Below are 12156 nucleotides of genomic sequence, written 5' to 3'. Positions count from 1 at the left end.
TGCAGCCACAAATGCACTCCCCTTAAGAAATGCACCGGCATCACATGCCACATGCATCACAAAATGTGGCGGAGATGGCGATGGGAAGAAATGTCTCCTCTAAATGTAATGTAGTAACCAACGAGAATAATTCATTTAAGGTAACTATTAACTGACGACCTACTCTGATGCTTGCCTTGCCAGTCCAAACGTTACAGGAATTAATTCCAACTATAATCACCAATAATGACCGTACCAAAGGGTTCACCAAAACCAGACCAAACTAACCAACAAGGTAGAATTCTGGGTGTTTTACTAACTACTAATTCGTACTTTCCGAGACCAAGACAGAGAAAACAGATCTTTTACAATGGGAGAGCACATACCCACTGGCTCAGGGGGCTGGACCAAGAATTTACTCAGTCTCTCCAGTCCTCCAAGTGTCGATGTCTATATCCTTCCTCACACGCGTGGAGACACAGCGGCTCCACCCCCACGCTAGAGCTGGGCAGGAGCCTTAGCCACGGGAGGAACTCGTACAGAACCCCAGCAAATGTGGCCGTGCCTCAGGGACTCAGCACTCACATGAGCCACCCTTTATTCCTGGCTTTGTCCCACACGTGAGTTATAGCAGAAGGCAGCAATGCTTTCTTGCTTTCTTTCTCTTTTTTTTAAGAGACAGAAAGAGGCAGAAGCAGGAGGAGAGGGAGAAGCAGACTCCCCACCGAGCAGGGAGCCCGATACAGGACTCGATCCCAGGACCTGGAAATCATGACCTGAGCTGAAGGCAGACACTTAACCCACTGAGGCCCCCAGGAGCCCCGGCTTTCTGTGTAGGGGATACAAGTTAAATGTTCTGAACGAAACATACCCATGAACTAACTCCCACACAGACGCTCCCTCTGCCTGTCAAGGACCGTTAAGTTCAGTCACGGTCACTCGTACCACGCGGTTGCGCAGACAGAGGATGCATCTCCGCCTGTGCACAGACCGCCCCGCGTGCCTAGTGGGTGGTCGGCCGTGCCTGCCGCACAGCGCGTGCACATGGAGACACCAGGGGGCGACACTCCGCCGCTGACCAGCATGTCTACAGATGCCGCCACCAGCTTGTCCCCTTCCCGCCGCGGAGTCAGTTGTCACCTGATGCTCATCACGGTAGGAGAAAAGCTCCACACGCCTTAACCTTCATTCATGCAGTTAAATCGCACGTCTGTTTAGTTCAAATTAGGTTTCAAAGTCTTACAATAGTGCCAAGGGCTGGATGTACTCACTGTGAGCTTCTCCTCCCGTTTCTTCCGGTAGCCAAAGGAGTTCTTCCTAGAGAAGAGGAAAGCAGAACACTGTGAATTTTTTCCCACTTGAAAGGTTTTTCATTGAGCACATGTATGTGCACAGAGTCTTTCTTACTTTTTATCGGTTACAGCTGACTTTTTATTGTAAAATCCCAACCTTAGGAAGTATAAGCAAAACAAAAATTCTGTATAAAAGACTAAAAGTGATGTCGAGATTTAAAAAAAAAAAAAGTAAGAAAAACATTTACTGAGAATTTTCCTAGTGGGCATTTAGAGTCTTTGTTACAGAAATACCTGAATGTCCATTCAGTTGCCATGACAAGACACAAAAAACCAGACAATGAGCTCTGCAGGTGAACTGTTAAACACTGCTAACGAAAACGGACTGGGTTAATCATCAAAGTGGAAAGATGCCGAAGCAGCCTGGCGTGCTCTCCCTCCCTCCCTCTCAGCCCTGACATGACCACATCAGCCCCCGTCCGCTGCCACCGGCCAGCACTAAGGTTTCCAAGCCTCAGGCACCTGCGACAGTCAGCTCCCAGCTGTGTGCACAGGGTTCTAGATGTCTGGGACCGGCACCGTGTCCCGCACTGAAGCAACAAACACCGATGGAGTGGCCAAGTCCTGGCAGGCCCTGAGGTCACACACCACTCCCATGACCTGGACAGGCTTCTGTGGCCTGACAGCCCACAGACTAATTCTATTCCATAATTTTGTTTTTATTTACTTATCCCTTTGTTATTCCAACTGAATACACTGGTACTGTCTGTGTAAGCTGGAACGGAGTTCAAAGAAATAATTTTGACTAATTCCTTTCCTTTACAGAAAACCTACAAACAGTATTGCCCGAGATGGCTTAAAAAGCTGAGAGCCCTTGCCTGTGATGTATTTGAAAATAACATTTATAAAACATGCCTGAATTGGTGGAACTTGTAAATATTAAGAACTTTTTAGGAAAGGCAGGTCGTAGCTGTCTGAGAGCAGCTCGGAAGGACTCACCTCCCTCTCCCTAAGCCAGGAGGCGACTCTGCGCTGCTCTGCTCCACTCGGCCAGACCCAACCTCCCTCTTGGTGTAGGTCGGAGGGTTCTGTATCCGTGTTCTAGGCTGACCTGTCTGCCGTGTCTGTGGGCTTCGAACACCATTAATTAGCCGATCAGCAGTGAAGTTAAATATCGAAGGGCTTTCTAATAGCCCAGCTCCTCTCTCTGTGGTGGGAATGGCGTGGCGCAGATGAGATTTACTAGGATTCCTGTAAACAAAAGGTTTCCATGCTCATTCCGTTATAATGGGATCATGGCACCCTAAAATGAGATTACTAATATAGGAATGCCTCAGCTAAAATGTGCTCTCTACTTAGAAAAACCTTAAAAGCGTTACTGAAGAAACAGCTCACACACACCATGTCTGCTAGCACGAATCTGTAAGGTATCAACATACTGCTCAGCAGCGTCCAAGCCCACGTTAAAAGCGGACACCCGCAGAGACCAGGCGCAGACAACCTGCAGGCCCTCGGCACACGTTTCAGTGCTTCATCTCACAGAACCTAAGTCCATGCCTCAAGCAGTCTGATGTGCACGGTCAAACACATCCCAACAGATCGCCAAGGCCGTTTCTTCACTAAGGCAAAGTGACTTGTGCACGTGGGGAGGACCACCAGGTTTAATGCCATCTGTCTTGCTTTGCCCTTCAGCACACCACACGGCAGTGACCCGGTACCCCCAACCCCAGACAACCACAGCCCTTCAACCACTCATGCAACTTGCCTGCTTCGTGGAGGGTACTGTCTGAGGGAGGTCAGAGGAGATGCTGCAGGTTTGAAGGTTGGAGACGTAAACCCATTTATAAATCCAGTATTTGGAAACGGAGTCACCTAGATTCATTAAAAACAAACAAGTCAACAAGCCATAAACAGACCTGGAATTGGCGAACACCATACAGACCTTCTGTTTATCTGGGCTGCTTCTCGACATTTTATTCCGTTTTATACCGAAAATATTCCCAGGCTGAAAAGAACATGGTGTGAGATCAATGCCAATGCCCAGTACTTCCTGAGCCGGGCTGGGGCAAGATCTTTTTCCAGGCCGACTCGGGTGATCTCACAGCAGCCCACCCAAGGAAGCCACTGACACCTACTCGGAAGCTAGAGGCCTAGAGCAAGCGGGACAGAAAATGGATGTTAAGGATAGAGGAGGACCAAAAGCTGATTTTAAAAAAAAAAAGGAAAAAGGAAAAGCAGCAGGGGAAACTCTGGGGCAGAACGATACCCTTAGAACTTTGTAAGCCACCTCAACATCCTGCCTGACAATAGCCGCCAGAGTCCGACTACTTAAAAATGGATCAATCACACCAGAACCAGATTCTGAGATTATAAACGATGGTAAGGCTGCTCCTGACAAATCACTTCCTGGATGTACTTTCACATACACAACTCTGATATCTGCATGATTGTGCTCAACAGTTTAAAAAGTAAATTAGTTCCTGACCCAGTAATGGAATAGGACTCGCTGAGAATTCACAGGCACCATATGTTCCTATCTGCTCAAAATAACACAGTACGCTTTCGCACAAGCACAAGGCCTCGGGTGCCCACCCCCAAACCAGGATCAGAGGAACCCTCCTAAGTGGCCAGACAACTGACCCCAGGTGCCAAGGGCCCCTACTCCAGCCCGATATGGGTGCAATTAGAGAAATCAGAGGAGAGACTTAAGAGGAACTAAACTGCACAACCATGGCGGCTAGCCTCCTTGGGAGAAATTCTCCCACACAAGAGTTTGAGGACTCCATCTCCCTGGAAGGTTCTCTCATCATGTATCGGCTACATGGCTGTGGGCACGCTTTTACAGAAAGCAACAGAGATTTCAGAAAAGGAGTGCATTGTGAGGCGTCCCTCTGCAGAGAGAGAAGCGGCTCTAACACCAGCACCCGTCTGCTAACTGCCCCCGCAAGTGCGGGCTTCTAGACCTCGGGGCTCCGCCAGCGCGGAGAGGACCCCTCCTGACCCTTCCCCGTCTGCCCTCCTCGCATCCCGTAAGCCACGGGCCAAAAGCACATGCCTCAGGGCACAGTAAGAAGCCGAAGAGCTTTGTCCCCCGGCTCCCCGCCTCCCCTCTGGCTCAGCTCAGAGACCCCATGCCGCCACCGCTGCCAGTGCCTCGGCGCACGCCGCCCCCTCGCCCGCAGCCGCGCTCCCTCACGGCCCTGCTGGAGGCTCAACGGAGGAGGACGGAACACCCGGCAACTTCCAAATTTGAGGGGTCACCGCATTCAGTCCTGCTCTGTCAATGACAGTGTGTCGGACGGACACTGCTGTCCTCCCCAGGCCGCGTCCCTTCACGAACACGTCTTCACGAGTCAGCAGGGAACATGCGCCTCCCCCGCCGAGGCGACGCGCTCCTCTCCAGCTCTCCCTTCAGCCAACGCCCTCCTCCCACCGCAAGCGTAAGGGGGGCCGCGGCGGGGCCTGGCTCGCAGGCGTCCCCCGGCCCCGCACCTGACCTGAGCGCCGCACGACTGGCCCTGACTCAGGCCGCAGCCGCATCCTCAGTCATCAACCGCCCCTGCCTTCCGACCACGACCTTCCGCACGCTCCACGGCCCCGCTCTGGTGCCCACTAGAGCCGCCCCGCAGCCCCAGGCACACCTGTCCGTCTGTCCGTCCGCACTGTCTAGGGCGGGAGGCCAACGGCCGGGGCCGAGCAGACAAGTCCTGCTTCTCACACCCCACACTCCGGCAAGCGCGCAGCAGCACCGAGGGAGGGTGCACCTGACCTCTCTGACCTCTCCGCTCTCGCCGGCAGCGCCACTGGAGGGCAGCGACTGGCCCCGCTCCACTGCCGGTCAAGTCTAGGGCTGGTTGAGGGAAAAAGCTCGCAGGTCTCCCACTTGTCCTCGGCTGCTGGAATCGCTGAACACCTCTGTCTCCGCAAAAGCACTTGTCCCCTCAACCCGCCCTGCGCTCAGGAGTAACCCAGGCCTCCCAGAGCCTGGACCACGCTGTGTGTTTTCCCGGGGATCACACAGCGTAGGAAGGTGCCGCCACATAGGAGGGCAGGGGGACTGGGCCGAGATCAACAGTAGAGCCTCCAAAGGCTTTTTACGGGTCCGAAGGTGCATAGTGATCTCCCGAGTAAGTCTGAATCCGCCGAAGAACTGAGGTCTGTTTTACGCTGGCCAACCATCTACGTCCCTGGTTTGCTACCAGAACACCCCGCCCGAGCACCCAGTGCAGCGTCCACAGCATCCTGCTGCACTAGCTCCGAGTAGCGACAGGACTCACCAGGGGCGGGTCGAGATAGCTATGTGTCGCCGACCACGTCTGGGGGGCGATCAGGCTGTACAGGGGGAGCTGCTGGGGGCTGTAGACCGGAGGCAAGTAAAAGGAGGCTGCGTAGCGCTGCTGCGCGTAAAGGCTCATGTCCAGAGGTCTAAATCCATTCTTTGGCAAAAATGTGTTTATAGCTATTGCCTTTGCTTTTATCCGTGCCTAGGTGGGAACAGAGAGATTTCTGTCAGTGTGCTCGAGAACTGTCTGCAAGTAAAGAAAGTATAACCAAGATCTTGCTTACCTTGATTGGTTTTCCTTGAAAAGTTTTGACTTCTTCTCGCAGATACTTGTAAGCCTGAGGGCAAAAATCACCCAAAATGCCACTGTGTTAATCTTGTAAGTCAGATGACCTGACAACCCAACGCCTCAAACAGGGAACGGTACAGTTAAGGTATGACAGACAAGACCCAGAACACTGATCCTTAATCCACTTCGGGTCCCAGATTCCTTCGAAGAACCTCTAAGACCTAGGGAGCCTAGTCTAGCTAAAACTCTGCTGAGCGACAGACGAGTCTATCAGTACCGACCCACGCCACGAAAGCCTCCCACGAGCACAGGCTCAGGACACCGAGCCCTGAGCAGTTACCCTGATGTGAAAGCGGAATTACAGCCGGAGAAAGGGAAACACTCTGACGGCGGTACCGGTGCGGCTCCTACGCCTCTCCTAAGCGCCCTCCTTAGCTCAGAAGGCTCCGCGCCGCCTGCGCTGCCCCTGGCTGCCCCCGGCCCCGTGATGCTGAGGGGCCTTGCGCCTGCTCGGCCGACGGGACTCCCCGCATCTCCCACCGCCCGGCCCCTCCTACGCCCCTTCCCTCCAACCCAGTCAAGGCCTGTGTCTTCTGAACATCGCGGTACCCACATCGCTTCCCACTGCACGACTCCCCCAAACAACCACAGCCAGAACCACGAGGGTCCACTTAACAGCGGCCTTTGGCGGGCACACACAGGACAGGACTCTGCACGGACCTTCTCCTCCCCATGACTTTCTCCACAGTCTCCTCTCTCCTCTAGCGTACTTTATGGTGAGAACACAGCACACAGCACAAATAACACACAAAACACGTGCCAAGTGTCGCTGCTGTCGGTAAGGCTACAGGGGGGCTGGCGGTGGCGTATGAGTTCAGACGCGAGGCGCCCGGAGTTCGATGTGCATCCTCCCTGCATGGGGTCGGCGTCCCTAACTCCCTGTCACTCAGGGGTCAACCGTACTGGCATTCCTTGAAGCATGTTAATGTTTCCCCAATTAAGATTCCTCTTTCAGGCCAGGGAGAGCATCTTCACTCCTTCCCTCTCCTCACAGAGCTTCCCCAGGGCCTTTGCAACTCTCTGACATGCACAATGATGCCTCGTGAAACTTAAAATGACGTTCAAATTGCCCAGAACGTTTTTCGAATATTAGAACTTTCTCTTACCCAGATGAAAGAACAGAAGTTATGTTCATGGGCACTTGTCATACATGTCCTTGGGAAATAATGTCACATGCTTTTACTGCTACACAAACAGTCTTCACAAACATGTCTACTTCAGTCTATAACCTTATTTCCTCTGCGCTTTATAATCAAACTCAGGACCACCATACAGCAGTAATCTCCAGGCTCCAATTTAGTGCCCCCAACGCATGGCTTGTGAAGTAAGGGTAACACTGAGATCCACAGGGTGGGGGGAGGGGGGCAGCTTACCTGCTGTGCATCAGCTTCAGTTTCAAACGTAATAAACCAATTATCGTTATAGGCAAATTCACAGTTTATAAATTTCGGTAAATTGTCTCCTTTAAATAGTGCTTCTACTTCCTACAGGAAAGAGAGAGGGAGAAATTAATTCTCAACTACGCCACATGTGTCCTTACGAAGTAGAAACGACTCCCAGGGACAGGGGGTGTGTCTCCCCCACCAGGCAGAGCAGAGAACACTCCCAGCGCACAGGCGCTCGGGCGCAGCGTGCAGAAGGGCACTGCTCTGGAGTGGGCACGGACACGCCCTGGAGTCGCGGGGCCCTTCTTCCGCCTCACAGCACTCCTGGAGGGTCGAAGGGAACCTCATACAAAGCTTAACGCCAGTTCCAGGAAACAATACGTGAACATTTAGTACCCAATAAAGTAAAATCCAAAATGCCCAGCATCCATTCAAAATCTACTGGGCACACAAACAGAAAAATGTGACCTGAAGGAGAAAAAAAAGAATCAATCACGTTAGACCCAGAAGTGATACAGACGACAGAATAAAAAGGAAGCATATTAAAGCAGTTCTTGGACCCATATTCTACACTCAAAAAGGTAAAGATGGAGCACGTCAGAGAGACACAGAAGAGGAAAGAAACAAAGATCCAAAAAGAACTTCTGGAATGAAAAATGCAGTACGTACGATGAGCAGTTAGTTAGGAACTTTGACAAGAAAAGACAGGAGAAGAGAAAAAGTGAAGAAATGACACCTCAGGAAACTTCCTTTCAAGAGGCATGCGAGAGGCACCAAGGGGCATCACCATCAAATTGCTTAACGTGCTCATAGCACCGGGGAGAGAGGGAAGAGCGCTCACACGCAGAGGAGCAAAGAGAAACGACGCGCACCAGAGCGCAGGACAACAGCAGCTGCGGACACAGGAAGGGAACACAAACCTGGAATCCCGAGTTCTATGCCCAGAGAAAAGGGCTTCCATAAATGAAGGCAAAATACAGATTTTCTCAAAAAGAATGAATAAAAGAGAAAAGAAAAGAATTTCTCAAATGCACAAAAGCTGAAAACCCTTCCTGCCAGGAGAGCCGCAGCCGGAGAACTGAAGGGCGACTCGGGCAGAAAGGAGGCTGGAGCAAGTGCAGACCTGGACATGCACCTAAAAAGCACCGTAATTGGCAAATGCTGGATAAACACATCTTTCTTACTTTCAATCTCTCGGAAAGAAAACTAGCTTGTCTGACGCAAACGTAACAAAATACCGTGTGGTTCGGGGCAGCAGCGTGCGCCGGCCGAGCGTGGGAGCAGCGACGCCCGAGAAGGGGCAGCAGTGGCCACGCTAGCCGCAGGCAGCCGCCACCCGCGGAGGACGGCCCCACCACCCCCGGACGCAGCCGGGAAAACGGAAGTTAGAGCAAGAAGCCAAGAAAGGGAGAAAGAAAGATCAAATGTGACCCAAGCCGAACGGGAGGCACAGGAAGAAAGAAAATGAGGACCAGCACAGAGAGACCGAGCAGCAAGGAGCAGCAGGTGGCGAATCCAAACCCGGTCCCGTCACTGATGGCTCACATGGAACGGTCCGAAGTCCCCGCCGAGAAGGCCGCGAACTTCCGAGCGGCCCAGGAGGGCAGGACACTCTCCTCCAGGCAGCCCGCGGAACGTCTGCTCTGGCCGCGGACAGCCAAGGCACTAAAGGTGCAGATGCCGGGCCGCGCCCACAGGGACAGGACAGCACAGGGGTGGCGCCGCGGACACCACGGTCAGTTCCAGAGCAAGGTATTCCCGGGGCATCAGGGCCGTTTCGTGCATGTCTATTACTCAACCCAATGAACTGCCATTTAAAGACTTTTCTGACCACGGACAGGCACGGGGCTGCGCGGCCCCGGGAAGCGCGCTCCGCGCCCCGCATGCTCGCGTCCGCCCCTACAGCCGGCCCCACTCTCCCCCTTCCCTTCTGTTTCAACCTCGGTTTCCCAAAAATCTAAAACACTTCCACGGCTCAATTTTACAACAGACCTAGGGTGTGCTATTTGGAGTAACACAAATATACCAAGATCAACGTGTGCGGATCAAAATAGAAAATTCTTCTCCACTTTTACCCTTACGAATGTCTCAGAGGACCTCCGTGTGCGGGATCACGGGAGCTAACAAAGACTCCGGACTGGTAAAAAGAAGGAAGGCGGCGCTCCCTATTTACAACCTTAAAAGGAAAAGGATAAAAAATTCATTCCCAATTTTTCTTCCCAGAGAACACAGAACTAGAAAGCACAGCATCAGCTGAACGGAAAGTAAAACCCGCTGGAACAGGGCCGCACTCGAGAAGGGAGACATTTCTTAGGCCAGGGTTGTCAAACCGCACCTCCGTCACACCACACGGAGAAGTGTCCCTCAGACACCCGCACACACACCAACCGCCTCCACAGAGCGCTGAGCACGCGGGCAGCACCAGTCCCTCAGGCCTGACCCACGAACACCCGTGACGGTCGGAACGAACCTCCCGGGGTCGCAGACGGTCCCCGCAGCAGACAGCGGCCGTGCTGTCAACAGGCCAGAGCTGGCGCTGTCGGAGCCTCCCATGAAGGTTCCTCATCGTTTCTGGGGCAGCCGCCAGCGCGTCACTGCAAGAGGCACCGCAGTCTACGCTTTCGGACAAGTGACGGAGTTTCAGAGCAATGCAGTGACTGTGGAGGACTTTTCGTGACTCTGACACTATCAAATGCTACGGTTCCCTCAAATTATTGCCTAAGTTGGTACCTTTTTTTTTACTTTGAGATAGAGTAAGAGGAGAGAGCACAAAGGTGGGTAGCAGGGAGAAGCAGGCTCCCCGCTGAGTATGGAGCCCCACATGGGGCTCGACCCCAGGACCCTGGGGATTGCTTAACCGACCGAGCCAGCCAGGCGTCGCACCTTCTTCAGTATTTTTAACGTGAAGAATATGATGGAGCTCCAGACCAGAAAGTTTGAGCACCGCTCTAAAAATGAGTCACACTGTAACCAACAATGTATGAATCCTGGGGAAAAAGTGTTACTGTGCGTATTCTTTACAATACACCCTCTAAAAAAACCACAGAAGTAAACAGAAATAAAACAAAAACCCACAAAGAAAGTCCGTGCACCCTTCAGAGACTTACTTCTACAGGCGTGGACTCCGGTATTTCCCGCAGGATCACAATGCAACGACTCTGATTTGGCCTTACTTTTTCTCCCTTCTCATCCACTTGGACTAATGGTAAAGCTACAAAGAGAAGAAAAATGAACAGTAAAACACAAATATTCAAACAAACTGTCTGTTCTCTAGTTATGGCACAACAGACATCCCAGTGTGATGTGCTGTATCTCATTTACTGGGATAGTAAACAGGAAGACACCTGTATGCAGTGGGACAACCTTAACACGACCCATCAGAAGGTTTTACACCCATCTCACAGGTTAAATTTCTCAAAATTAAGAAGCACAGGAATTTAAAAAGTCCTTTAAGATCTAGAATAATCCTGAAACAAGGATTCAACAGCGCAAACGACATGTAGATCACAACTCAGAGTTACTGGCTTCCTCTTCTCTAAGAGCCCCTAGCATAAAATAATTTTCTGACCTATCACGACACTTTATTTTGAATCACAAGGTGCCACGGGCATCCTACACGCTTTTCCGAGCAACGACGTCCTCCACAACCGCAGCCCACGGTCAGCACAAGGAGGGTGGTGCTGGGACAACAGTGCTAACACAGGGACAAGCCGGATTCAGACCTCACAAGTTTTTACATACGCTCCTTTTTGGGATGTTCTGTTTTGGTGTCACGTCTACGAAACTGTACCCCGTGTAGTTTCTAGTCACAACCCAGCATGACACAGGACTCAGAGCTGTCCACCCGCCAACGAAGACATGCTGCCAACATCAGGAATGAAGACTAACTTCAGTACAGGTTCTACTAATATTGAAAGTACCCTAAGGGAACATTATGAAAAAGTTCCTGCCCATAAACGTAAGTTAGACAACTTACACGAAACAGAAACATCTTTAAATATAGACGCTATCAACGTTCGCTCTAAGAAGACAGTCACCAACACAGACCCGGATCTATGAGAGAAAGAAACTCAAGGCCCATGTGGTATCCCCGGAGAATCCTATCAAACACTTGAGAAAAAAATAAACCCGTTCTACAGCACAACCTCTCCCTAAATACCTGAAAGACAATACACGCCAACTCCAGCTGCGAAGCCGGTAGTTCTCTGATACCCACATAGAACAAAGACAACACAAAGCAAGAAAACTACAGACCAATATCCCCTGTGAACACAGATGAAAAATTCTCACCAAATTTTGCCAAATCGAACCCCACAATATATAAAAATGATAATAAACCATGACAAGTGGGGTTTATCTCAGTAATGAAAGGTTGGTTTACCAATCAAAAATTAAGCAATGGGCGCCTGGGTGGCTCAGTGGATTAAAGCCTCTGCCTTCAGCTCAGGTCGTGATCCCAGGGTCCTGGGATTGTGCCCCGCATCAGGCTCTCTGCTCAGTGGGGAGCCTGCTTCCTCCTCTCCCTCTCTGCCTGCCTCTCTGCCTGCCTCTCTGCCTACTTGTGATTTCCGTCTGTCAAATAAATAAAATCTTAAAAAAAAAAAATTAAGCGGGGCGCCTGGGTGGCTCTGTGGGTTAAAGCCTCTGCCTTTCACTCAGGTCATGATCCCAGGGTCCTGGGATCGAGCCCCGCATTGGGCTCTCTGCTTGGCAGGGAGCCTGCTTCCTCCTCTCTCCCTCTCTCTCTCTCTGCCTGCCTCTCTCCCTACTTGTGATCTCTATCTGTCAAATAAATAAATAAAATCTTTAAAAAAAAATAATTAAGCAACAGAATTCACATTAATGGACTAAAAAAACAAAAAAACATAC

At 51.4% G+C, this 12156-nt stretch overlaps 1 protein-coding gene across 5 annotated transcripts in view; it reads right to left on the bottom strand.

Moving 5' to 3' along the window:
* Nucleotides 1-12156, bottom strand: part of LARP4B (La ribonucleoprotein 4B) — a 91702-nt gene that overhangs the window by 14186 nt on the left and 65360 nt on the right. For 4 of the 5 annotated variants that reach the window (XM_046013964.1, XM_046013967.1, XM_046013965.1 and 1 more), the window contains exons 8-14: nt 10395-10498; nt 7276-7386; nt 5838-5891; nt 5549-5755; nt 3037-3143; nt 2271-2522; nt 1251-1296 (exon numbers count right to left, since the gene is read on the bottom strand). In XM_046013964.1, coding sequence (XP_045869920.1) covers nt 1251-1296; nt 2271-2522; nt 3037-3143; nt 5549-5755; nt 5838-5891; nt 7276-7386; nt 10395-10498 — 881 coding nt within the window. The remainder of the gene's footprint in view (nt 1-1250; nt 1297-2270; nt 2523-3036; nt 3144-5548; nt 5756-5837; nt 5892-7275; nt 7387-10394; nt 10499-12156) is intronic. The other variant, XM_046013968.1, reaches the window with a different exon arrangement.

Source organism: Meles meles, chromosome 7 (assembly GCF_922984935.1).
Source record: "Meles meles chromosome 7, mMelMel3.1 paternal haplotype, whole genome shotgun sequence".
Classification (NCBI taxonomy): Eukaryota; Metazoa; Chordata; class Mammalia; order Carnivora; family Mustelidae; genus Meles; species Meles meles.
This window is presented reverse-complemented; position numbering and strand designations above follow the sequence as displayed.